Source organism: Bos taurus, chromosome 22 (assembly GCF_002263795.3).
Source record: "Bos taurus isolate L1 Dominette 01449 registration number 42190680 breed Hereford chromosome 22, ARS-UCD2.0, whole genome shotgun sequence".
Classification (NCBI taxonomy): Eukaryota; Metazoa; Chordata; class Mammalia; order Artiodactyla; family Bovidae; genus Bos; species Bos taurus.
Window position 1 is genome coordinate 10369734 of NC_037349.1, and position 27195 is coordinate 10396928.

A 27195-nucleotide genomic window follows, 5' to 3' on the forward strand; every position below is an offset into this window, starting at 1 on the left:
CGTCTTCTGCATTCTAGAAGGCTGATTCTTAACCACTGAACCACCAGGGAAGTCCCTCGCCAGTTTATTTTGTTAAAGCTAGGAAAAAACGAATGGATATTTCATTTAAAAAGCTACATGCCCAGGAATGTGTATAGGAGAGAAGGAGTCATGTAATTTGGGATACATTCTCTCACTAATGTCTTTAATTTCAAATACCCTGTGCTAGAAAGGTTAGATGGTCTTTATCGTCCTTGTTATTTAACCCTAGCAGATGACTTTTTTCTTCTCTCCTTTGTAAAAATGCATCTATTTTATAATAACAATAATAATAGGCCCATAGACATATTCTTAGTCATTGGCCTATCTCATCACTGTTTTGTTCATCACTGTATTTTTAATACCTCCTATAGTACCTACCTGGCAATGGCAGGCATTCAGGGTTTGTTGCCCTAGACGTTGTTGGTTGTCGTACTGTTCATGGGGTTGTTCTCAAGCCAAGAACACTGGAGCGGTTTACCATTCTCTCCTCCAGTTGACCACGTTTTGTCAGAATGCTCGACTATGATCCATCCGTCTTGGGTGGCCCTACACGGCATGGCTCACAGTTTCATTTAGTTACGCAAGCGCCTTTGCCACAACAAGACCGTGATCCATGAAGGGCAAAAGTGAAAAAGCTGGCTTAAAACTCAACATTGAGAAAACTAAGATCATGGCATCTGGTCCCATCACTTCATGGCAAATAGAAGGAGAAAAATTGGAAACAGTGACAGACTTTATTTTCTTGGGCTCCAGAATCACTGCAGACAGTGGCTGCAGCCACAGAATTAAAAGATGCTTGCTCCTTGAAAGGAAAGCTATGACAAACATAGGCAATGTATTGAAAAGCAGAGACATCATCTTGCTGACAAAATGTCCATATAGTCAAAAATACGATTTTTCCAGTAGTCATATACAGATGTGAGAGTTGGACTGTAAAGAAGGCTGAGTGCTGAAGAATTGATGCTTTTGAATTATGGTGCTGGGGAAGACTCTTGAGAGTCCCTTGGACAGCAGGGAGATCAAGCCAGTCAATCCTAAAGGAAATCAACCTTAAATATTCATTGGAAGGACTGATGCTGAAGCTCCAGTACTTTAGCCACCTGATGCGAGGAGCCAACTCATTGGAAAAGACCCTGATGCTGGGAAAGATTGAAGGCAAAAGGAGAAGGAGGCAGCAGAGGATGAGATGGTTAGATAGTTATCACTGACTCAATGGACATGAGTTTGAGCAAACTCCAGGAGAAAGTGAAGGACAGGGAAGCCTAGCATGCTGCAGTCTGTGGGATCGCAAAGAGTTGGACCCAACTTAAAGACTGAACAACAGATGTTGATGTTTATTGCTAATTGCAGAATAATAAACATTTTTTTTTAATGTGGTAACTTCCGTGGTGGCTTAGTGGTAAAGAATCCACCTGCCAATGCAGGAGGCGCAGGTTCGATCCCTGGGTCAGGAGTATCTCGTGGAGAAGGAAATGGCAACCCACTCCAGTATTTCTGCCTATAAAATCCCATTGACAAAGGAACCGGGCGGGCTCTAGTCTGTGGGGTTGCAGTTGGTCACAACTTAGCCACTATACAACAACGGTGGTTTAAGTGGAATTGTTTCTTGATTTACACTAAAAGCCAACTTGCCTTTGTAGCTTTAAGGCTCTGTATTAAACTTTGTTGAATATGTGCTCTCAAAGTCTTAGGCTGAATGACTTCTGTGAAATGTTTTTTTCTTTCTAGAATGGAAATAGATTTTAGAAATAGCTCTAGTAATTTTAAACTGTTAAGTAAAATTATTACTGTTCGCAGTTTTCTGAAGCTAATATAATATGTTCTCATAGATTGCTGTGGATAATATGGTGAAAAGCATAGAAGGTTTAGTAATTAGTATAAATTTAAATATTCTAAAATATATTTGGGAAAAAACTGATGGTGGAAGACAAAGTGGTGACTAATTTCAGTAATTGATACATATAGTTTCTCGTTGTTAAAAGTATAAATGAGTATTAAAACTATATAAAGAGAAACATCCTAAATTATTCTGTTTCTTTTTTATTTCAGGGCTGAAAACAGTGAAGTCACATTTCATTGTTTAAAGACTGTTTAGAAGACAAGATGGGGACTCCTGGTTCTGGAAGGAAAAGGACACCTGTGAAAGACCGATTTTCTGCAGAAGATGAAGCTTTGAGTAACATTGCCAGAGAGGTATGTCTAGAAAACCCCTCGCACACTGAGTTGTACGAAAGAGAATGCTGTAAAGGTGCTGGGGGGAGAAATACAGAGAGTCATTCATTGAGCCAGTTTAGAATGTTTGCTGTGAATTAGATGTTAAATACAGCCTCCAAAATATTGTACTAGAATAAAATGCAGTTACTATCTCTTTACTTGGGTATTTATTCAAGTTATGTAAAATTAATTTTTCATTTTATTTTTGTGGTTTAGTTGACCTCCAGGGACTTGTCCTAATGTTTTGAAATTTATAATTAATCTTCATTATTGAAGCTTAAGGTAATTAGAATGTTGAAGATACGATAGATAGCTATATTGTAGAAATGCTCATTTGGACTCTACCGTTAATATATTCCAGGAAGCACAGTATAATTGTTGACAGAAACAGACCTTATTTGGTGTCTGGTCAGATTCAGCATCTTAGCAGTTTTTTAAATAACTCCAATGGAATTTTTGTGTTTAACTTTTAGCTAGTAATAGAGCTTCTGGAGCATTTTTGTTTTGGTTTGTTGACAACTCAGAAAAAAGGACAAAAAGGAAAGGAGTGTCACCTATTAGATCTCTGGCAGCATTTCCTGCTGCATATTGGACATGTTGGATAACTCCCAGCTGTGATTTCTCAGTGAGGAGCCAACTTGATTTCAGACTCTGTCTGCAGTTGCAGACCTGATCATATACTAACCTGGTAGAAGAAGCACTTAGAGCATTTTCAGATTGTATTCTTTGGGTGCGAATTGTTCCCTCATCACTTCCTCTTCGTTATTCTTAGTAAATAACTCATGTAAAACTAGTGCTGTTTCCTTTTGACATATCACACAGACTTTTTTCGCATTTAGCTCATTGTTACGTTTTTCCTTTTGTAAGCTACTTAGCTTTTGAATTAAAAGTCAAATTTTGTAGGAGGATATTTGAGGCAGAGGGAAGTTCTCTAAAATCTGATGACAAAACTGTGATAATACCTTAACAAAATTATTTTTAAAAATTGGTGAGATAGTTTTAGATAAAAAGGAAAAAGATATTTAAAATTGAAGCATTAGCTAACACTTCACAGTGATCTTAAGAATCTACTTGAATGAAGTATTTTGGAAGCCACACAGTTTAGTTGAAAATTGAAACTACTCAGAATATTTGATCCCAAAATCCACGGGATTTACATACCCAGATTTCTATAAGGGGAGGAAATCCCAGTATGTTTTAGGCTCTTTTTGTACTGTCACTAGATATTTTAATTCTTTTTTTGGATATGATGCTTCATTTACAAAATCGGGTATCATTCAAGCATCTAACCCTTGAGTGCTTCAGATCAGATCAGATCAGTCGCTCAGTCGTGTCCAACTCTTTGCAACCCCATGAATCGCAGCACGCCAGGCCTCCCTGTCCATCACCAACTCCGGGAGTTCACTCAGACCCACGCCCATCGAGTCAGTGATGCCATCCAGCCATCTCATCCTCTGTCATCCTCTTCTCCTCCTGCCCCCAATCCCTCCCAGCATCAGAGTCTTTTCCAGTGAGTCAACTCTTCGCATGAGGTGGCCAAAGTACTGGAGTTTCAGCTTTAGCATCATTCCTTCCAAAGAAATCCCAGGGCTGATCTCCTTCAGAATGGACTGGTTGGATCTCCTTGCAGTCCAAGGGACTCTCAAGAGTCTTCTCCAACACCACAGTTCAAAAGCATCAATTCTTCGGCGCTCAGCCTTCTTCACAGTCCAACTCTCACATCCATACATGACCACAGGAAAAACCATAGCCTTGACTAGACGAACCTTTGTTGGCAAAGTAATGTCTCTGCTTTTGAATATGCTATCTAGGTTGGTCATAACTTTCCTTCCAAGGAGTAAGCGTCTTTTAATTTCATGGCTGCAGTCACCATCTGCAGTGATTTTGGAGCCCAGAAAAATAAAGTCTGACGCTGTTTCCACTGTTTCCCCATCTATTTCCCATGAAGTGGTGGGACTGGATGCCATGATCTTCGTTTTCCAACGTTTTCACTCTCCACTTTCACTTTCATCAAGAGGCTTTTGAGTTCTTCTTCACTTTCTGCCATAAGGGTGGTGTCATCTGCATATCTGAGATTATTGATATTTCTCCCGGCAATCTTGATTCCAGCTTGTGTTTCTTCCAGCCCAGCGTTTCTCATGATGTACTCTGCATATAAGTTAAATAAACAGGGTGACAATATACAGCCTTGACGAACTCTTTTTCCTATTTGGAACCAGTCTGTTGTTCCATATCCAGTTCTAACTGCTGCTTCCTGACCTGCATACAAATTTCTCAAGAGGCAGATCAGGTGGTCTGGTATTCCCATCTCTTGAAGAATTTTCCACAGTTTCTTGTGATCCACACAGTCAAAGGCTTTGGCATAGTCAATAAAGCAGAAATAGATGTTTTTCTGGAACTCTCTTGCTTTTTCCATGATCCAGTGGATGTTGGCAATTTGATCACTGGTTCCTCTGCCTTTTCTAAAACCAGCTTGAACATCAGGAAGTTCACAGTTCACATATTGCTGAAGCCTGGCTTGGAGAATTTTGAGCATTACTTTACTAGCATGTGAGATGAGTGCAATTGTGCGGTAGTTTGAGCATTCTTTGGCATTGCCTTTCTTTGGGATTGGAATGCAAATGGACCTTTTCCAGTCCTGTGGCCACTGCTGAATTTTCCACATTTTCTGGCATATTGAGTGCAGCACTTTCACAGCATCATCTTTCAGGATTTGGAATAGCTCAACTGGAATTCCATCACCTCCACTAGCTTTGTTTGTTGTGATGCTTTCTAAGGCCCACTTGACTTCATATTCCAGGATGTCTGGCTCTAGGTGAGTGATCACACCATCGTGATTATCTGGGTCATGAAGATCTTTTTTGTACAGTTCTTCTGTGTATTCTTGCCATCTCTTCTTAATATCTTCTGCTTCTGTTAGGTCCATACCATTTCTGTCCTTTATCGAGCCCATCTTTGCATGAAATGTTCCTTCGGTATCTCTGATTTTCTTAAAGAGATTCCTAGTCTTTCCCATTGAGTGCTTACTATGTGACAAATACTTTTCTAAGCATTTAAAATGAACTTTATTTTGGGGGCCTCTAAAATCACAGCAGATGGTGACTGCAGCCATGAAATTAAAAGACGCTTACTCCTTGGAAGGAAAGTTATGACCAACCTAGACACTATATTCAAAAGCAGAGACATTACTTTGTCAACAAAGATCCGTCTAGTCAAGGCTATGGTTTTTCCTGTGGTCATGTATGGATGTGAGAGTTGGACTGTGAAGAAAGCTGAGCACTGAAGAATTGATGCTTTTGAACTGTGGTGTTGGAGAAGACTCTTGAGAGTCCCTTAGACTACAAGGAGATCCAACCAGTCTATCCTAGAGGAGATCGGTCCTGAATATTCATTGGAAGGACTGAGGCTGAAGCTGAAACTCTAATACTTTGGCCACCTGATGTGAAGAACTGACTCATTTGAAAAGACCCTGATGCTGGGCAAGATTGAAGGCGTGAGGAGAAGGGGACAACAGAGGATGAGATGGTTGGATGGCATCACCAACTCGATGGACATGAGTTGGTAATGGACAGGGAGGCCTGGCATGCTGCTGTCCATGGGGTTGCAAAGAGTTGGACACGACTGAGCAACTGAATTGAACTGAATTCATTTAATCTCCACAGAATTGTGAAATTGGTTCTATTATAGTCTCCATTTTACAGATGAAGAAATGATTGCACAGAAAAGACAAGTAACTTCCCTAAGGTCACACAGCTAGGAAATAGCAGAACTTGGATTCAAATAACAAATTTCAAATGAAGTCTGTGCCATGCTGTTTTTAGTGTTCTCTATCTTCTCCATTAATAGTTTGTTTTTCTGTAGCTTTTCATGATTTTAAATCAAATCACATCTTGATTCTCAAAATAACCCTATAAGTTAGGATAGAATTTTTTTTTAAAGGCTGCCATTTCAAGTGGACAGACACTCTTCATTTAAAAAAATTTTTTTTTTTTTTTTAATTTAATTTTGGCTGTGCTGGGTGTTTGTTGCTGCGAGGGCTTTTTCTCTAGCTGCAGCGAGTGAGGGCTACTCTCTAGTTGCAGTGCACGGGCTTCTCGTGGTGCCTCTTGTTGCAGAGCACAGGCTCCAGGGTGTGCAGACTTAAGTAGTTGCGGCTTGCAGGCTCTAGAGCACAGGCTTAAAAGTTGTGGCACGTGGGCTTAGTTGCTCCACAGTATGTGGGGTCTTCCCTGATCAGGGGTTGAACTCTTGTCTCCTGCATTGGCAGGTAGATTCTTTACCACTGAGCCACCAGGTAAGCCCAGGAGAGATGTTGTTATTAGCCTTAGTTACAAATGAGGAAACAGATGAAACTGATCGATTAATGTCTGAAAGGTATCAAAACTGGGACTCAAACTCAGCTTTTAAAGCTGTTGTTCATTCTTCCGAATCATACTACTTCCAGAAGAGCTGGGCTTTGGAGAGTTACAAGCATGGCTTTGAATTCTGGCTGTACTCATTGCTGGTTAAGCAATCTTGTTAAGTAACTACTGTGTACTTCAGTTTCCTCAACTGTAAAATGGGAATAATAGGGGCTTCCCAGGTGGCTCAGAGGTTAAAGCATCTGCCCACAATGCAGGAGACCTGGGTTCGATCCCTGGGTCAGGAAGATCCCCTGGAGAAGGAAATGGCAACCCACTCCAGTATTCTTGCCTGGAGAATCCCATGGACGGAGGAGCCTGGTGGGCTACAGCCCACAGGGTTGCAAAGAGTCGGACACGACTGAGCGACTTCACCTTCCTTTCCTGTATTATAGAACTGTTGTCACATTTAAATAGTACATGTAAACTTTACCATGGTGTTAGACTTGCAGTAGGCTATTTTGTTGCTTCTTAATAAGTTGAAATAGGAAGTAAGAAGTAAAATATTCTTTTGCAAAAAACTATTTAAGATAAGTACTCTAAACATGGTCATCAGAATCTCTCAGGTTGCTTTTTCAGTATACAGATTACCAGGCCTTACCCCGTACTTGCTAAATCTGAATCTGTGAGGGTGAGCTTATAGGTTTGTATTTAAATGCACACACACACAGATACACATGCATGTGCACACACGCATACAGATACACAAACATACTCCTTCCTGGGCCAGTCATGGGAACCATGAAGCAAAGTACACAGAAGAACCCATCTGGGATGATCAGTTTTTTATACTTACAGGTTGTTTCCTCCCTGTACCTTATTACTTTGCTATGAAATAACTAAGTTTAATCCAGTTATTATATTTAAAGTTACAATATTATTTTTATAAAAAGTTTAAGAGGCCACTATTCCTAGTTTTCATTTCTGTCTTCCGAACTCTGAACATGAATATTCCAACTCTAATGATCTGGTCAGCTTAAACCTGAAACTTAAAAGGACTAGTTTTTACTTTTAAGTTTCAAGACTTTATTTGCAAGAATGAATGCCTAAAGTGTGATGTAGTTGTTGTGAAACTTTAGAGGAAATAGGTTTAGCAGTCTTAATAATTCTTTCGTATATCCTTTGTGATTCTTTTTTCTCTTTCAAGTTTTAATAGCCAGTTCTCTATTGTCCATTCGTACGTTGAACGGTTGGCATTCATAGATAGCCCCCAATTTTTATTTTCTCTGATAGAATCATCCTTTCACACACACACACACGCAGATGCCTTGGGTTAGGAATAAAAACTAACAGAACCCTCGTAACAACTGAAAATGACAAATAGCTTAATCTTTTTTTTAAAGTTTAATCTTAAGAGTTTAATTTGTCTTTCCTCACTTCAAATTGCTTTTTGAGGCAGATAGGACATGCCATAAATAAACAAAAATAGCTTCTTTTTCCTCCTGCTTACTTTTTTTCAAGTTTCCATGCATCTCAGTTGGCACCAAATCAGACAACTAGAGGGAAGAAGAAAAGGAAAAAGGGGCATGATTGTGTTCTGCACACTGAATAATTTGCGTGCTAATATGTAGAACTGAGTGTGTTTTAAAAATTGTTATAAAATACTCATAAGATTGACCACGGTAACCATTTTTAAGTGTGCAGTTCTGTGGGTTTAAATACAGTCACGTGTGCAACCGTCATCACCATCGATCTCCAGGATTCTTTTTATCTTGTAAAACCTGGATAGATTTTTGAAAATGTTGGAATGTTTGAAGACTTCTCTGTGAAGGAGGAGTGCGGATGGATCTAGAAGTCCTGCCGTGCTGTGGTAGGTGTGTTGCTGCTCTCTCGGGAGGGCACGTCTGTCACGGCGCTTGTGAGAGCAGGTGTTGGGGGAGGTCCCAGCAGGTTCTCCGGGGTGTCAGAAGGCCTATCGGGATGCTTATTACCTTTCCTGCTTGTGTGACTTTGATTGTCCCACAGGTTTGGGGAAAATGCAGTTGGAGAGTTGCCTGTCAGTGAAAATTACCTAAAAGCACAGAGTATGTGAAACTGGGGACCCTTAGGTAGCTAGCCTCTGAAAGGGAGAAGGACGGGGAAGGATGAAAGCCAGTTATGCCGCCTTACCACAGTCAGTTTCGTGAGTGTTACAGTGAGTGTTTCTGAGAAGTAGAAGGGTCTTGAAGAGTCTGCAGGCAGTCTGATTACAGCATCACTGAAGCCTGGAATATTACTCCTTTCCTTGTTGTAGAGCTGAAATGATGAAGAAAACATGTTTTCTGCACTTCCCTTCAAATGAAAGTCATCAGAATGTTGCTTATTTTTGAACCTGATGATCTGAAAGTCTGTCCGGTTCTAAAATTCTGTGATTTCTTTTGAGATTCAGGACCCCCTCAAAATTCATACTCATTTTGCACAATTCTCTTAAATCTAAATAATCATTGACAGTGACTTACCTGGCGGTCCAGTGGCTAAGACTCTGCACTCCCAATGTAGGGGGCCTGGGTTCCATCCCTAGTTAGGGAACTAGATCCCATATGCCGCAGCTAAGTGTTCACATGTGCTGCAACTTAAAAAAAAAGATCCTACAAGCACAACAAAGATCAAAGATCCCTCATGCCACAACTGAGACCCGACACAGCCAGAAGAAAATAAATTAAAAAACAGAATCAATGACAAGCATAGAAACTGATCTTTTATAGGAGTTAGAGAGACTGTCATGTTGAGCAGAGTTTGCATGTATACATATTCTGTGTGCAAACCTATTTGTAATACTAAGGATAAAAGGAAGCTCTATGGCTGTTTACCATTTGTCACTGCTAGAACGTTCGAATTTCATTTTTTAACACGAGCTTTATTGAGATATAATTCACATAACATGTAATTCATTTGAAGCATACCATTCAATGGTTTTTACATGACTAATTTTTAGGCTATGGTCAAAATATGTGTAACCATCAACACTGTCTATTTCAAAAATCTTTTCATCACCCCAGACAGAAGTTCTGTAACCATTAAGCAATAACTCCTTTGCCCCCTTTCAGCTCCTAGTAACCTCTAATTTACTTTATGTCCCTATGAATTTGTCTAATTCTAGATATTTCATATAATTGGAATTATACAATATTTGTCCTCTTGTTTCTGGCTTAATGCCTTAGCGTAATGTCTTCAAGATTCATCCATGTTGTAGCAAGTGTCAGAACTTCATTCCTCTTTTTCTTCCATTTTAAAGAACTTAATTCCTTCTTTTATGGATAAATGATAGTCCATTGTATGTACGTATTGCATTTTCTTTATCCATTTATCTGTTGATGGACAGTTGGTTGCATTTTATTATTTTGCTGCCTAAAATGGTAGATTCCAGCCATCTAGTAATGAAAACCAGAAATTTGATTATGGATTAGCACACTGAGAAGAAGGATACAAAGGGAAGAACCGTGCTTAGTTTAAAAAATACTGTCCAGTATTACTGTTTTATGGAATAACAGCCACGATAGCTTGATAGAGCTAATGATTTCCTCATAGTTATTTTGCTGTTTTGTTCTAGTCATCTGTTCATTTTTAGGCAGTGTTGAATTAAGGATAAAAAACTTTTGTCAAGGATAGCAGTTTTTTAAAATGCAAAGAATTTCCATAATCAATAATGATTATGGGTATTAGTACCATTTTTCATTTAAGAATAAAGTGGGTTTTTTTAGAAACATGAATTTTGAGTGTCATTCATTTAGTAAATGTTTATTGGGCATCTACTCTCATAGGTGCTGTGTTAGGTAAGGACATGGGATGGACAGGTCTAATGTGGTCATTTCCCTTGTAGAGCTTAGATGCTAGAGGAAAAAATTGACCCTAAAATTAATGTCTACATTTAATATTGTAATTTCTGTCTTGAAAGCTGTGGTTGTCGGTGTATGTTACAACCAGTGGTATTCTTAAAATTGAGCAAACGTAATAATATATTTATTTACAGCCGTGCTAAGTGCTTTGAGTGAACAGTAAATGATTTTATTGAAGAGTGTGATGGGAGACTTGACATGTTTGATGGCTTTGGGAAGGCTTCCCTGAGGAAGCGCCCTTTCAGTTGAGTTTTGAAGGAGTGGAATGATTTAGGAGGAGCTGTCAGATTCCAGGAAGAGCTTTACCGTCAGTGGGAAGAACATGGGACAAGCTTCTGAGGCCGAAAGATATGGAGAATTCAAGGAATAGCACCAGCTGACTTTTGCTGAGCTCTAATTATGTACCAGGCACTGTTCTGAGCCCTTTAAACAGACTTAATCCTCTTGATAACTCTGTGGGGTGGTCTGCTGTTCTCATTTTATCCATGGTGAATCCAGGGCATGGAGAAGTGAGGTAACTTGCTCAAGGTCGCATAGCTAGAAAGGGGTCGGGCTGACAAGTGCACTTGGGCTCCTACACTCTTAATTGTTGTGCCTCCAGGATAGCACTGTTAACCCTGACATGGACAGCAAGGAGGAGAGTAGCTGGAGAGGCAGGAGCCAGATCATGTAGGCTGGTGGCCTTCAACAGCGAGTGACTTTGTCCCACAGAAGACAGTGGGCAACGTATGAGGATGTTTTTGCCTGTCACTACTGGCATTTATCGGGAGAGGTCAGGGATATTGCTGAAAATGCCACAGTGCACAGGACAGTTGCCCGCCAAGAAAGAATTCTCTGGTTCAAATGTCAGTAAGGCTTAGGTTGAGAACCTAATATGATTTTGGTCTGCATTCTAAAGAGGAAAGGGGAAAAATGAAGGATTTTGTGTAGGGGTATGACGTGATCAGATTTGTGCCTTCAAAAGATGACTTTCCTGTGGGTTGGAGATGCTATTATTAATAATACCAGAAAGAGACCGTAGTGGTTGCAGGGAGGTGAGTCATGAGAGGCAGCGGTGGCCGAGCCTAAAGTGATGACTGTGGGATGGGGGGAGATGGTTGGAATGGAGACAGAGAAGATGCTTAGTGAGTGGCAGTGGTTGGGTAGCAGGGCAGGGGACTTGGGGTTGTGCATCCGGTCGGATGGTAGTCAACATTACTGTGTGGAGGACGTTTGCAGAGGGAAGACCATAAATTTATGTTAGGCTGTGTGGAATTTAATGTGTCTGTGGAGATTTTGAAGAAGCAGTTTGGGGGTTTGGGTCAGGAGCTCAAAGGAGGGGTCCTGGGCTCTACGTACACATCTGAGACTTGTGCACTTGTAGAAAGTGATTGAAATCATGAGCTGTGGATGAGATTGTCTAGAGAGAAAGTGTAGAGTTGAGGGTAGTCACTCCTCAGGCTGAGCCCTAAAGAACTCCAGGTCATATCTCGAGTCTTCCTGATGGTGACACTTTCTTTGATCATCCTTTTGTGTTTGGTTCAGATTGTTCTGTCCCAATTGGATTTGTCTGAAAAGTTAACTCCACAGAAGGCAGAATTACTCTTCTTTAATACGCTCAGTGGTGGTACACAAAAAAGATTATGAAATATGAGTTAACTTTTCAGAGCTATGAAAAATGAATGCTTTTCTTTCCATTTCTGCCCAGTTAAGGATTTTCTTAAAAAATTCTGCCACTTTGTAGTCACTGGTTTTTTGCTTTACTTTTTGCTGTGCTGGGTCTTGGTTGCTGCCTGGGCTTTCTCTGATGGTGGGGCACACGGGCTGCTCTCGGTGGGGCGCACAGGCTGCTCACTGCAGTGGCTCCTCTCATTGCAGAGCATGGGCTCTAGGTGCACGGGCTTCAGCAGCTGTGGTGCTCACAGGGTTAGTGGCTCTGCGGCCTGTGGGATCTTCCCAGACCAGGGATGGAACTCATTTCCTCTACATTGGCAGGCAGAATCTTTAACCACCAGGGAAGTCCTGTACTTAATGTTTTTATTCAACAGATGCTTTGACAGAGTTGTCACTTTTAGTCAGTTAGGAATCTTTCCAGTGCCATTAGTGCATGAACGCACCTGTCTTCATTTTTGTCCTCATTGACCCACTGAAATGAAGGCAAAGGGAGGGGCCCATGTGATTGGGGCAGCCCTCCCTCTGCAATCCAGAGCCCTGGCTCTGTGATGGCCAACGTTCCTCTTCATGTCTCACTGTTCCTGGAGTTGTCCCTCCAACCAGAATTAAAGGAGGATTACTGGGCCTGAAGTTTTGTGCCAGTATGACTAAAATATGTTTGGTATAAAATTCATTGTCATTATCTTCACCATTCCTGTGACTTATAGGCATTTGGAGAAAAAATTCAGATAGCACAGTATCATTGTCCTAAATATAAAGTCATTACTAGCAACCCCCACCCCCAGCCCCCAAGACACACACAGAGTATTTCTGCTGGGACTGTGAATCACATTTTCCTTTGGCAAGACATGTCATTGCTGAGCCAAAGTTTCAGCTTTCCTGTGCTATCTATTTGTTAGATTGTATTCAAACCTCAGTAATAAAGTTTGTAGTCTTAAATTTCTTCTCTCATTCTGAAAGAATATTTTGCCGTCAGAAGATTTCTGAATAAAAGGAAGATACAGTTGTTAGACATCAGAAGAAAATGGATTAAAATTCCTTAGATTTTATCTAATATTGTTATTTATGCCCAGGAAAGTTTATATAGTTGGTTTTCAACTACCAAACGCTTTAAAAAAAAAAAGGTTGATACTGTAAGATCAAATTAAGAAAAATGGTACCCAAGATTTTCTACTAAAGGGAAGTTGCTAGGAAGTTGAGTAATGGTTTTTATTTGTTAATTTGGAAACCGTAGCAACACAATAAATATTATGTCTCAGCTTGTCTTTCAGTGTTCTTTTGGCATGAGTGTCATGGAAGAATAAACAAAATTAAGCACAGTAAACTCTTGAGACCTAGCTACCTGAATTAGTCATTTTCCTTGACAGTTTCACTTTGTATAATTTTGTATTTCAGATTTCTTGAAATTAAAGCATAGTCTGTAAATGCCTAAATAACTCAGATGGTAAAGAATCTACCTGCAATGCAGGAGACCCAGGTTTGATCCCTGGATCAGGAAGATCCCCTGGAGAAGGAAATGGTAGCCCACTCCAGTATTCTTGCCTGGGAAATCCCATGGACAGAGAAGCTTGGCGGGCTTCCTGGGGTCGCAAAGAGTTGGACATAGCTGAGGGACAAACACCTTATGTTTCTTTCTCATGCCAGTTGCGTGGATTTTGTATTATGGATGTACGTGCAGGCTGGCAATTCCGCATTTGGTTCCATTCAGTGCATTTATGTCTAATCATGAAATTTGAATTTGCCTCCCTTTAAAACTGTCCCATATGATAGTGGGACAGAAGTTTCAAAAGCTAGCGGTTTCTGTTCTTTAAAGGCGTTTGAGTGTGTTTTCATGTTCTGTTCTTTTTGAAAAAGGTTGAATGCAGAAAGGTTTTAGTAATAGTTTAAGTATCCTTTTGGGACAGTTATTTCAGACCTTTTCCTAAAAAGGTAAGAAGAAAGGGAGAAGACATCGTAAACCAAGTTTAGGGCCTTTTTATTTCATCCCTAGTCCTAGTTCCACTTCCCTTGCCCCAACAGGGAGCCACTATAGTAGAATCTTGAGGTGGCCTTCCTGCTCCTCTTCTAAAAGTTCTAACATGTATGATTATAAACAGTATTATTTTATGGATTTCTGTGTCACTTTCTAAGTGTTCTCAGGCATGTGGGTGTGAAACAGCTAGAACATGGGGGAAATTGCCAGAGTAACAGCTTGGTTTGGCTGAAGAAAGGTTGGGGGGAGTGGGAGCTAATGTTGGAGAGGCCAGAGGGCCTGATCAGGATGGGATTTGTGTGCTGAGGAGTTTACATTTTATTTGGGCAGCTGAGGGGAGCCACTGAAGGGTAAAACCTTTTCCAGAGTTAGCCACCATGTAGAGTGACTGGTAGGGAGAAAATGAGTTAGGAGGCTTTGTTGTCATCTTGGGAGAGGTGATGAGAGCCTGAATTCAGGCAGTGACAATGGGAAAGAAGAGGGAAATTTGGATTGGAGAAATGGTAGAGAGAGAATCTTGATGGAGTAGATAGTTGAGATATAGTAGATAGTTGATATAGAGATGTAGTAGATAGTTGAGATACAGTGACTGGGTGTGGATGGAGGCTAAAAACAGAGGAGCCTTATGGTGATCCTTTGTTTCAGTTTTGGGGGTAATGGGAGCACTGATGGGGATATAAAGAGGAAGAGGGACTTTAAGGGAAAGATGATAAATTCCGTTTGTGATGCTTTGAATCTGAGGTTCCAGTGGGACAGCCAGTTGGGTCAGGACTGAGAGAGAAAAGTCTGTTGGATGCAGAGATCTGCAGACTCTCACTATCACCCAGAGAGAGAACTTAGGGTGGACATACAGTGAAGAGAGTGAGATGAAGTCTGGAAGCTTTGATTACATTAAAGGTCGGACTCTGAAGAAGGCAGATCAGAGAGTCGAGGAAAACCAGGGGAGAGTAGCATTGCAGAAAGCCCAGAGAAGAGTGTTTCAGAAGGAGCGGAGTGGCAGTGATATGGGAAATCCAGAAAGGACAAGCAAGATAAGAAGAGAAAAATTCTACTGGGTTTGGTAGTCAGAGGTCATGAGTGACTTTGGCATGAGCAGTTTCTCTGAAATGATTTGGGCAGAACCCAGAAAGCAGTCATTTGAAGAGAATGAGGAGGGAGGTGAGAGAATAGAAGAAGATGAGAGACAAGAGAAGATGAGACAGAGTCGATCCAGGATGGGACGGTTTGTCTGTTGGCCGCACAGCTTATGGGCTCTCAGTTCCCCAACCAGGGACTGAACCGGGGCCATGGCAGTGAAAGCCCTTTGTTAAAGATAGGAGAGACTTTTAACCTACTTAGGATAAGAAGGACAACAGAGGGAGAGAGTGCAGGCAGGAGAAAGATCAGATAGTTGAGGCAAGGTCCCAGGGGAGGGTGGAGTTCACATCATAGTAGGGTGGGTGTGTGTGTCTCTGTATATAGACACGTCCATCTATGTTTTATATGTATATTGTTATATAACTTTACATGTCTATACATATATTTACCTTGTTATATAGCTGTATAGTAAACTCCTGCCTTTGACTCTTAGGATGATGGATTCAAACTGTTTTTTTAAATGAACATAACTTTGTTCCCCCTAGAATAGTTTACAGTGAAATTTGACATGGGGGTTATATTCCAAGGAAGCAGGGTATTGTCCATTGGGTGGGCTAGATCCTGCTTTACCTGTAGACCCACAAGACAGATACTTAGAATAGGATTGGCCTTGGTTGAGTTTCTGATTTGGGATGCCAGTGGAAGCCACACTGAGCTTATTTTAGCCTGTTTGCCTGTGTTTATTTGACTAAGCAGTAACAGAATCCAAATTTAAAATTGTAACAGTGTAAGGATTCTTTTGGATATTGGTGAATTTAGTTACTTCAGTCTAAGTCGTGTCCGATTCTTTGTGACCCCATGGACTGCAGCACGCCAGGCTTCCTTGTCCATCTCCAACTCCCAAAGCTTGCTCAAACTCATGTCCATTGAGTCAGTGATGCCATCCAACCATCTTATCCTCTCTCGTCCCCTTCTCCTGCTGCCTTCAGTCTTTGCCAGCATCAGGGTCTTTTCCAATGAGTCAGTTCTTGGTGAATTTAACAGTGTGTAATATGGAATAGCAGGGATGGGAGGAGAGTGGGAATGGAGAAAGTGAAGTTAGAGTTAGTGTCATAGATGAAAGTGGTGAGGGCCTGCTTGGAAGGAAGATTAAAGGTTGGATTCAAGGGATAGTGTAAAGAAAGTTTGATTAAGAAGTAGGAATCCCTGAGGCTGAGTTTTCAACAAGGGTTCCACTTCTGGAGATTGAAAAACAGGGAAGCATAGAGTATTCATGGGGATGAGGTTGCTTTTATCCACTCTTAGTGCATGACAAGAGATCCACCAAACAGTTAGAAATATAGGCCTTGCTTTTGGTCAGAGCCCGAGATGTAAGATTTGAGTCATTCCCGTTGGTCGATAATTGAAAATAGGGAGTAAAACGAGAGGAAAGGCTGTGTGTAACAGAAGATTGACTACATTTGGTGTAAAGTCCTGGTCAAAGAAAAAAGAGAACCAGAATAGTACATTTTCACAGAAAAGAGTCTATGCTGAATTGAAAATCATAGGATAATTCATCCAAAGTAAACTTTTATTATTTGCCTAAGGATACATTCTTATACTTGGGGTATAAAGATATACATTGTGGCAACACAGTTAAGAGCATGAACTGGAATCAAATTCTTAGGATCTGGATCTCAGTTCCAGTACTTGCTGGCCAGGGGACATTAAGCCAATTACTTCATCTTTCTTTACATCAAGGGGTTACTTTGTGAGTTAAGTGTAAATAACCGTCTAGCTTTGCTAAGTGCCCAAATGATGGTGGTAATATTAATGTGAGGTCTCATCTTTTCTGTCATCTTGAAAGTTTGAGTTTTGATTCTATGAAGATCATTCTCAAAGCACTGTTCAGGTTTATAAATATTAAGAGCAAAGGTAAGGGTCCCCCCTTTACAGAATTAGTACATTTTGAATTGGGTCCTGATATATTGCCAGAGCTTGATCGTTATTTCTCGACTGGCTTCCTTGGAATGATCTTCATGTTTAGAAACCTGGTCCAGTGCTTACTAGATAGATTTACAAGTAATTTCTGAACCTGAATTTCCAGTTCCTGAATTTTCCTATTAACCTTAAAAGTTTGGGTCATATCAGCCTAAAGACCATACAGATACTTCAATTAGGCTCCTCAGTACTTGTGATTTCACTCATGTGTTACGCTAACTTTTAAATTAACTAACTTTTTTTGTAGTAAAATAAACATCACACGAAGTCAGTCATTTTGATCACCTTGAAGTGTACAGTTTAGTGGCGTTAAGTACATTTAAACTGCTGTGCGGTCACGACCGCTGCCCATCCTCAGGATTTTTTCAGCATCCTTAGTGAAACTCTGTACCTGTTAAAATAACAGTTCCCATCCCCTCCTTCCCACACTGGACACCACGGTTCTACTTTCTATCCCTGTGGTATTTGACTATTTTAGGAACCTGAGATAAGCAGAAGCATTTAATATTTGTCCTTTTGTGTCTGGCTTATTTGACTCAACAGTGTCTTCAAAATTCATCACAGTTGTTGCATATAGTCAGAGCTTCCTGCTGTTTAAATTTAAACGTAATATTCCATTGTATGGAAAATGTATGTACATTTTCTTTATCCATTCATCTGTCGATGGACAGTTGGGTTGTTTAAACCCTTTGGCTCTTATGAGTAATATTGCTATGAACATTTGGTGTGTGAATATCTCTTTTGAGTCTTTACTTTCAGTTCCTTTGTGTATGTACCCAGAGGTGGAATTATTGGGTCAAGTGGTGATTCTGTGTTTCATTTTTATTAACCAACCTTTGTATTGAACTTAGTTCAATCCTTGTGGTCCTTTATTGTTTTATCTTTTTTATTTTGTATCTGTGAGAATGGGTTAAAACTAAGCTGTGGTAGCTTTTTGACACAATTGTATCCTGAGGGGAAGGTGCTAGTGTTGCTACTTTGAAGTGTGGTTTGTGTACCTATAATTTGACTGTTTAAACATATATCAGTATATCTAGTATTACGGCTAAAAGTCTAGAAAGCTTACTATTTAGTGATTTTTTAAAAAATTTTGAATGAGACTTGAAATTTCTAATCCAGTTCTGAGAATATAAAGAAATACTGTTGTAAACAAACAAACACAAAATTAACATATGATACAGTGTTATTTTAGCTTCTCTGGTGGCTCAGACGGTAAAGCGTCTGCCTGCAGTGCTTTTTTTATCCCTGGGCCCGGTTTTATCCCTGGGCCCGGTTCGATCCCTGAGTTGGGAAGATCTCCTGGAGAAGGAAATGGCAACCCACTCCAGTACTCTTGCCTGGAAAATTCCATGGACTGAGGAGCCTGGTAGGCTACAGTCCATGGGATCGCAAAGAGTCAGACACGACTGAGTGACTTTCACTTCACTTCACAGTATTATTAACTAAAGTACAGGTTTTATTCAAATCTTACACAATTTTATGCTAGGATCTATTATTTATTTTCATACCTTATTTAAAATTTCACATTATATTTAGTTGCATTGAGCTGCATTAGCTGCATGCAGCAAATTCTGATAAATTCTCTTTTCATTTTTATTCTGTTACACATATTTTCTAACTTTATTTGTTATGACTTCTGATACACACTCATCATTTAAGTAGACATTTAATTTCCGTATACATGGGTTTTTTAAAGTATCTTTGACATTAAGCTCTCATTTGATACTAATTTCTCACTTAAATGCTTTCTTTGCAGTCATGCTCTGTGTTTTTCCAGTCTTGTAACTTTATTGAGGCTTTCAGTGGCTATAAGTCAAAGATCTCTCTTGGTAAATGTCATATTGCACTTGGAAATATGGGGGTTAATTTCAAATGTTTTTGATATTGATTTCTAACATAATTCCACAGTGTTAAGAGAACAAACTCTGTATGATTTCAATACTTTTAGACCAGGAAATTTTTGCACCTTGTTTTATGTCCCTGGATATGTTCCAGTGTCTCCTGGTTTATAATCTATGGGAATTTGAATAGAATTTGTATCCTGCTGTTGTGTGAAAATCATATAAATCCTAATTATGTTGGATTGGTTCACAGTGCTTTTCAGGTCTATTATATCTTTCTACTTTTCTATGTATTTTATTAATTTTTGAGAATTTGATTTTGAAACTCCAACTAAAAATACTAATTTATCTACTTAAAATGCTTATAAAATATAGTGGAACTATATGTAATTTTGTTCTGTGTTTTCCAAGTCTCCTATAAATGTGTTATCATACTTTCATAATTAAAAAAAAAAAGAGTTAAAATGTGTCAGTGTAAGAATAGAGTGCACCTCTTGTCTTACCAGATTGGAGTGACTGCTGGCCCCTTGCTGTTCCTGCTATCAGAAACCTGGGAGCAATGTATAAGAAAGAAACAGATAAAGTAGTTTTGAAACCTCTTTATCTCTTAAAGCTTGCTGTATTTAATACTGTCTCCAAGGGAGGTAACATCCGAGTTTCGCTTAGAGTTGCCTAAGTAGCAAAAAGAAGGGTGTGTTTGTGGCTCTGAAGCCCGTGGTCTTTCTGTTGCACAGCAGTTAGGTCCCTTCCCTTTTGTTGTGCAAGAGAATTTATTAGAGAATAGATTTCAATTACCTGTACTTCTGTTTGGTTAGAGAGCTCCCATTTTAGAATAGATTGTGCAGAATTGGCCACAGATATCAGAAGGATTAAATCGGCATTCTCGATAAATTTCTAAGGGAGGCTGCAAGTGTAGATGTATTTATTATGTGCTGAAGCATAATTTAGCCTTAAAGTCTTTTTTTGTAAAATACACGTTCTGGTAAGAACGTGGTGATCATTCATAGAGGGGGAAAGAATGTGGAGAGTGTAGGTGTATTTTAAAATTAACTACATATTTATTTGGCCACGCTGGGTCACTTCGTTGCTGTGAGTGGCCTTTCTCTAGCTGCAGTGAGCCAGTGCCCCTCTTCATTACGGTATGAGGGCTCCCACTGCAGAGGCTTCTCTTGTTGTGGAGCATCAGCTCTAGGCAGGCAGTCTTCAATAGTAGTGTTGCATGGGTTTAGTTTCCCCGCAGCTTATGGAATCTTCCCTGACCAGGGACTGAACCCGTGTCCCCTGCATTGCCAGGTGAGTTCCTATCCACTGGACCACCAGGGAAGTCTGAGTGTAGGTGTTTTAAAGATAGAGGCCATTGGAAAATTCATGTGAGAAAACTAATTGCTCTGGTGATGACGGTGTGAGAGCTTAAGGATGGTAGATTGCAATTCACTTTGCAGGGTTTTTGCTACTAAAACATGTGTAAAACTGACTAGGAAAATGCCAAAATTGAGATTGAATAAGTAGTAACTCTTACACTGTCTATGCTTCTTAGCAGCCTTCTGTGACCTTGCCTGGCAAAACCCGTTGCCCCTTCCTGCAGGTGTCCTCCTTCTAAGCAGTGTGTTTGTCTCTCTCAGCTAGACTGTGAAGTCTTTGGGCAGAAATGGCATGTCCTGCTCTGTACTTTTTGCACTCAGTGTGGTGCTTACACACAGTAGATCCTTCTAAACCTTGCCTGAGTCTCTTCTTAGTGTGAGTGTGCCTGCGGGCTTAATTGCTCAGTTGTGTCCAACTCTTTGTGACCCCATGTATGTAGCCCGCTGGGCTCCTCTGTCCGTAGGATTTCCCAGGCTAGAATACTGGACTATTCTTGCCCCCACTCCAGGGGATCTTTCTGACCCAAGGATGGAACCCACGTGTCTTGTGTCTCCTGCATTGGCAGGTGGATTCTTTACTGTTGTGCCAGCTGGGAAGCCCTCCTACTGTGAGGCTTGGGCACAAATATCATCAGAACAAGAGAAGCAGCAGCTACTGTCCTTATCAGAGGAGGGATCTGAATCAGAGTTACAATGCGGCCAAGAACCCAGGAAACCACTCCCAGAGAAACGACAGAGATTTTTTAGTTTCATGTGGTACATCAGGCTGTTTTGTTGCCTCATTTCCTTGATACACTGGCCCATGGCCTGGAAATGTCTTGTTTGTTTGGCAGACACCGAGGCATAGGGGTGACAGAGCATGTAATTTTAATACCATATAATACGTTTAACACAGTGTCATAAGTCACAGTAGGGGCATGTGCGTAGAGCATTACTCTGTGACAGAGGGGCTGGAGGAGCTCTTAATAGAAAGTAGTGTGGTCGCTGAATGAGAGAGAAGGGAGAATACCTCCTGCCAGCAAACAGTCTGTGAAGAGAGGCTGAACCTCCCAGCCCAGGAGATGAGGTCCAGGAATGGAGAGGGGTGGATGCAGCTGGTGAAGCTGGGGCCAACTGGGGGAAAAAAGGCAGAGAACTGACTGGGAGAAACTATCTCTGTTTTTGCTCTTCGTCTCCTGCCTTCTCTTTGTGCTGGTCCATGGAATTTTTGCTTTAACAGTGAGTGAGGGGGAGCCCCTGGAGTGTTTTACAGAGCAAAATGATTGATTTGATCAGAAATGTGTTTTGTAAGGCAGATGGGCAGTCATGTAACCACATAGACGATGAATTGTCGAGTCGAGTCTAGAGTCAGGTAGATGGATTTGGAGGCAGTTGCAGTGTCCAGGAGATAAAGAGTTATTATATGATTTCATTTATATGCTGTGTCCAGAAGAGGCAGATTCAGAGAGACAGAAAGTAGACTGATGGTTGCCCGGGGCTGGAGTTGGGTAATGGGAAGTGACAACTAATGGGTACAGGTTTTCCTTTTGGGGTGACGAAAGTATCATTAGATGGTGATGATAATTGTGCAACTTTGTGAATATACTTAAAAACCCATTGAATTGTATGTTTTTAAGTGGTGAATCTGATGGCATGTGAAGCATATCTCGGAGAGAGAGAGAGGAAGAGTTCCTGAAATAAGCAGGGATCGTGAGCATAAAGAAAGAGAGATGGGTTGGAGGGAAACTCAACCCAAGAGTTGGTCAAGAATTGACAGCACTTGGAGAGTGAATATTGGTGATGCCCACAGTGAAATAGGGGCCAGCCCTGCCATTTCCAATTTGTATGATTAAACTGATGGGGAAAGAAATACTGGAAAAAGCAAGTTTGGAGAAACCTACAATGAACAGTGTAAACTGTTTTGAATATGTCATCAAGTCAGACAGTTGTGCATGAAGGCCCAGATTTCAGGAGACTCTGAGACTAGAAAAAGAAGTGAGTTGTGGAGGGGGTGTAGACTGAAGAGGTCACCAGGCTGCTGGTGGGCAACCCTGTGTCCCCACTCTTTGGCTCTCTCTCCTCCAGGCTGGTCTAGAGGTATGGTGCTGGAGGCACTGGTTTTTAAATAAAGCTGAATCTTTCTGTTACTTTTCAGGCAGAGGCAAGGCTGGCAGCAAAACGGGCTGCCCGGGCAGAAGCAAGAGATATCCGCATGAGAGAACTGGAACGGCAGCAAAAAGAGGTAACTGGGGAAAATAACCCCGTTTTGTGTCGTTACTTCAGAAGGCTAGTTTCCTTCTGAAGTAAACCTGGTTCCTTTTGAAATACTGGGAATAGAGTAACCTGATGTATGTGTTTTGATGAGCCATTCTGTGTCAGCAAGTTAGTGCAATATTTGTTTGAAATTAACAGCAGACACCTGTATACCTCTTGTCATAAGTTACTGTTGGGTTATAAAGTCCTTGTAATAGCCAAAGAAGGCTTAGAGGTGACAGAATTATTTACTATAGTCCTAAATGTCCTAGAATTTTGACTATATCGTGATAAATACATAGTTAAGCTCTGTGAAATCATACAGCCATATAGTTTGTAAGCATACTTAATAATGGAGGAAAATCTTCGTATAAGAAAATGGAAAAAAAAAATCCCACAATTGTAGCACTTTTAGGACTCCAGTCTTGTGTTACAAAAACTAGTATCCATATATAGATCAAAAACTACTGGAAAGAAGTGATTACTCTCAGTACTTTGGTTTATCTGTGGTGGAATTGTGATTGATTTTATGTTACACTTTTGTATAGCTAATACATTTCCGTCTTTTTTAATTATCAGTGAGAAAAGCAAAAAAGAAAAAAAATTTTATAACTAGACATATATAGAAGTTGGGCTGCTTTAAAAGAAAATAAATACTCTTTTTTACTCTTTCCTTCTGACATTGACCTGACTTTGAAACTTCCCATAAAAACCATTTCTGATGTTTTAGTTTAAAGGGGGAAAAAAGCTGCAGGGCAATGTTAAACACTTTGTTTTGAGGTTTGTGGTGAATTTTCTGTTAATGAGTTAGAGAGATGTGTATAGAGGCCATATTGTCACAGCTCAAAAACAAAGCCAAAAACGGTTAATATATTGCCTTTTTTTTTTTTTTTTTTTACCTCATAGCTTCAAATATTGAATGCAGTTCTTGGCTTGAGATGAAATGTTAAAATACAATGCATTGTCTTTTATATTCCTAAAATTGTAGTGAACTATAAGAATAGAGTTATTAAGTTTAAGTTTTATTTGTAGTTCTCTGAGCTGCAGACTGAACATATTTAGCTTAGTATGTTGTGTATTTTGAATGTGTAACTTTGAATTAACAATCATTGCCTTTCAGGACAAATGTATGTGATTAGTTTAAGACTTTCCATAGCAGGCAGTCTGTCGGAAACTTGAGTTTGTGAAACTTTTGCATTTGTAGCACTCTCATCATTCCTTTGACCGGAAATGGGGACAGATTCAGAAGTGGCTGGTAGGCCAGAATTGCCTGCCCTGCATGTTGTGATCAGTTGCTGAAATATGCAATCTCAAAGTAAAACATTGACTAATCATTTGCCAAGTAGGAGTGTTTGTCATGTTTGAACCTAAAGGTCAGCGAGTGTCTCTTCTGCCTGTAGTAGACCAAATGTGTGCTTGGAGTCCGGCCATTTTCGTTGTAGTTAGAGCCTCACGCTCATCTCATAAATGCTCCTGACCAAGAAAGATTGAGTAGATGAATGTGTTTTCTCTCTGTGGATTTGTTCTTCTGTCCCTAAAATTTGCCCACCCCTCTCCGTCCCGCCTTCTCCTCCCCTGCCCCTTTCTTCTTTTCTCTCTTTTTTAAAAAGCTATATCAGGTTCTTCATAGAAAGATGAACCAAATCATTCTTTCATCCCCTCTGAAAATTACTTTTATGTTGTTAGTTCTCTCAGTTTCCTTTCAAGTCTTACGCTGTCATTCCCAAATTTGTTAGCTGCAAGAGCAAATTGCAACCAGTAATGTATGACTTACTGTGAGTCAGTCCTAAATTTGAGCTTTTTTCAGTGTTGATAAGTGCCCTTGCTGCCTCTGGTTGCGGGGGTTCTTAGCTTGGTGTGTGAATAGGCTTGGGGGATGGGGTGAGGACATCCCATGCCAGGTTTTGAGTATGTGTATATTTTCATGTGAAATGGCCACAGGAATTTTTATTATCAGATTCTCAAAAGGAGTCTGTGATCCTTAAGAGGTTAAGAACCACTGTTTAATTGCATAACAAGCAACTTTCATAAGCAAATCCCTTCTAGAATAGCATTTTAAGGTATAACCAGAATTTAAATATTTATGATTGTATTTACCTACAAATTTTAAAACTTCATCATACTTCTCATTGTGATATTTTAAAAAAGAGAGAAAAAAGGTGTTTGGTTACTTAAAATTAAGCCACTCCTCATGTATGTGTTTGTTATTTTGGAGTAGAATCTGTCCTTTCTTGTTATTAAAGATAGCTTATTTTATAATTCAAGTGTCTTCTGCATGTAACTGGCTTAATATTACTGATGATGTCTTAAGAATATTTTTGCATGAGTTAAGAGAAATAATTCTTAATTGCAAAAGTGGAAATATTAATTTCCTTTTATAATTATGTATTATAGTTCTCAAATTAAATTGCCTAGGATTTTAATATCTTAGGGCAGATCAAAGCATTAAATAAAAAAAGCCTATGTTAAAAGTCTAATATTTAATTCTTATGTTGAAAGGAGCAGTTTGGGTTAGGGTTTAAAACGCAGGTGTCCAAGTCTTAACTAATAGGTAGGATTTGGACAGGCAGAGAAGGTGGGGTTTTGTTTCAGATAGAATAATTAACATTCCGACCCCTTCTGGCACTTCGTTCAAACTGATTTTTCCTCTAACTTCTTATCCTATCCTTGTCTTTCTGGCTGCTTTCTGTCTATGAACTTATCATAGAAGTTGGCATGTGAGCATCACAGTGTAAAATATAAATTACTAATAAATTTATAATTAATGCATAGACAAACAATTGGGTTATCGATGACTAGAAGGAAGAATCTTCCTATACTAAAAATTTCTCCTAATTTAGCACTTTTTTCGCCCGTGAGTGGGCTGTTGGATGTGAATAGGGAACACCGGAGCATGAGGTTCAGGAATGAAGCTAATGTTGAGTACATGTCTGTGTGCCAGCATTGTGCTCATGGAGAAGGCAATGGCACCCAACTCCAGTACTCTTGCCTGGAGAATCCCATGGATGGAGGAGCCTGGAGGGCTACAGTCCATGGGGTCGCTGAGAGTCAGACACGACTGAGCGACTTCACTTTCACGCATTGGAGAAGGAAATGGCAACCCACTCCAGTGTTCTTGCCTGGAGAATCCCAGGGACGGGGGAGCCTGGTGGCTGCCGTCTATGGGGTCACACAGAGTCGGACATGACTAAAGTGACTTAGCATAGCATAGCATTGTGCTCATACCTTTTACATACGTGTTCAGTCCCCATTGTAAGACAGGTCCACTCTCTCCATTTTATAGGTAGGTGAGAAAGGGTTGGCAAAGTGAACAGCTTTAGTTGTTGGCAGAGCCGGAATTCAAAGGGATGCAAGGGTGCCCCATGTGCTGATGGTGGAGTGGGAGGTGGACGGACCAAGAAGAAAAGGGCCTGTGTCTTTCTGGGCCCCCAGGTAGTCTTAGGTTAGCCAGTACTGCTGCCTGTAAGCCGGGTGTCTGAAGCAGTGACGTGTTGGGAATCTGAAAGAGCAAATGCAGTTTGTGAGGTTTCCTAATTTAAAACTGAGGGGGCCATACGACCCAGGAATCCCACTGCTGGGCATACACACCGAGGAAACCAGAATTGAAAGAGACATGTGTACCCCAATGTTCATCGCAGCACTGTTTACAATAGCCAGGACATGGAAGCAACCTAGATGTCCATCAGCAGAATGGATAAGAAAGCTGTGGTACATATACACAATGGAGTATTATTACTCGGCTATTAAAAAGAACACATTTGAATCCGTTCTAATGAGGTAGATGAAACTGGAGCCTATTATACAGAGTGAAGTCAGTCAGAAAAACACCAATACAGTATATTAACACATATATATGGAATTTAGAAAGATGGTAACAATGACCCTATATGCGAGACAGCAAAAGAGACACAGATAATAAAGAACAAACTTTTTGAACTCTGGGTGAAGGCGAGGGTGGGATGATTTGAGAGAATAGCATAGAAACATGTATATTACCATATGTGAAATAGATTGCCAGTCCAAGTTTGATGCATGAAACTGGGCACTCAAAGCTGGTGCAGTGGGGCAACCCTGAGGGATGGGGTGGGGAGGGAGGTGGGAAGGGGGTTCAGGATGGGGGACACATGTACACCCATGGCTGATTCATGTCAATGTATGACAAAAACCACCAGAATATTGTAAAGTAATTAGCCTCCAATTAAAATAAGTGAATTAATTAAAAAAAAACAAAAACTGAGGGGGATAGCTCCCCCCTTGAATCCAATATTTATTGTCAGAGATGTCCAGGTATATGCAGAGGGCTGTCAGCTTTAAAAAAAAAAAAAAAAACTTAGAGAACTTTTAAAAACAGGGTATATTTCATTTCCATTTATCTAACTTAAATGTATCAAACATAATTTTCCAGGAAGCCTTAAAAGATAGAAAACTCTCTTTGAAGGCATTGTCCTGTTCATTCATCCTTTATATTTATAAGGCTTCCCAAGACAGTGAAAATATTTTGTCTTCTGAACTGTGGAAGGAGAGGGATAGTCTGCCTTGTAATTGGTACCTAAAAACGTTGCTGAAATCTTTTTCTATTGACTTTCTGGTGATTAATTTTTAAAAAAGCCTTTTGGCAGTTTTAATAGT

The 27195-nt window shown here is 40.2% G+C and overlaps 1 protein-coding gene across 27 annotated transcripts in view; it reads left to right on the forward strand.

Moving 5' to 3' along the window:
• Nucleotides 1–27195, forward strand: part of LRRFIP2 (LRR binding FLII interacting protein 2) — a 108936-nt gene that overhangs the window by 22674 nt on the left and 59067 nt on the right. For 14 of the 27 annotated variants that reach the window (XM_005222411.5, XM_005222418.5, XM_005222420.5 and 11 more), the window contains exons 2-4: nt 2071–2214; nt 22469–22555; nt 23771–23821. In XM_005222411.5, coding sequence (XP_005222468.1) covers nt 2125–2214; nt 22469–22555; nt 23771–23821 — 228 coding nt within the window. In that variant the 5' untranslated portion in view covers nt 2071–2124. 27 annotated transcript variants of the gene reach the window in all.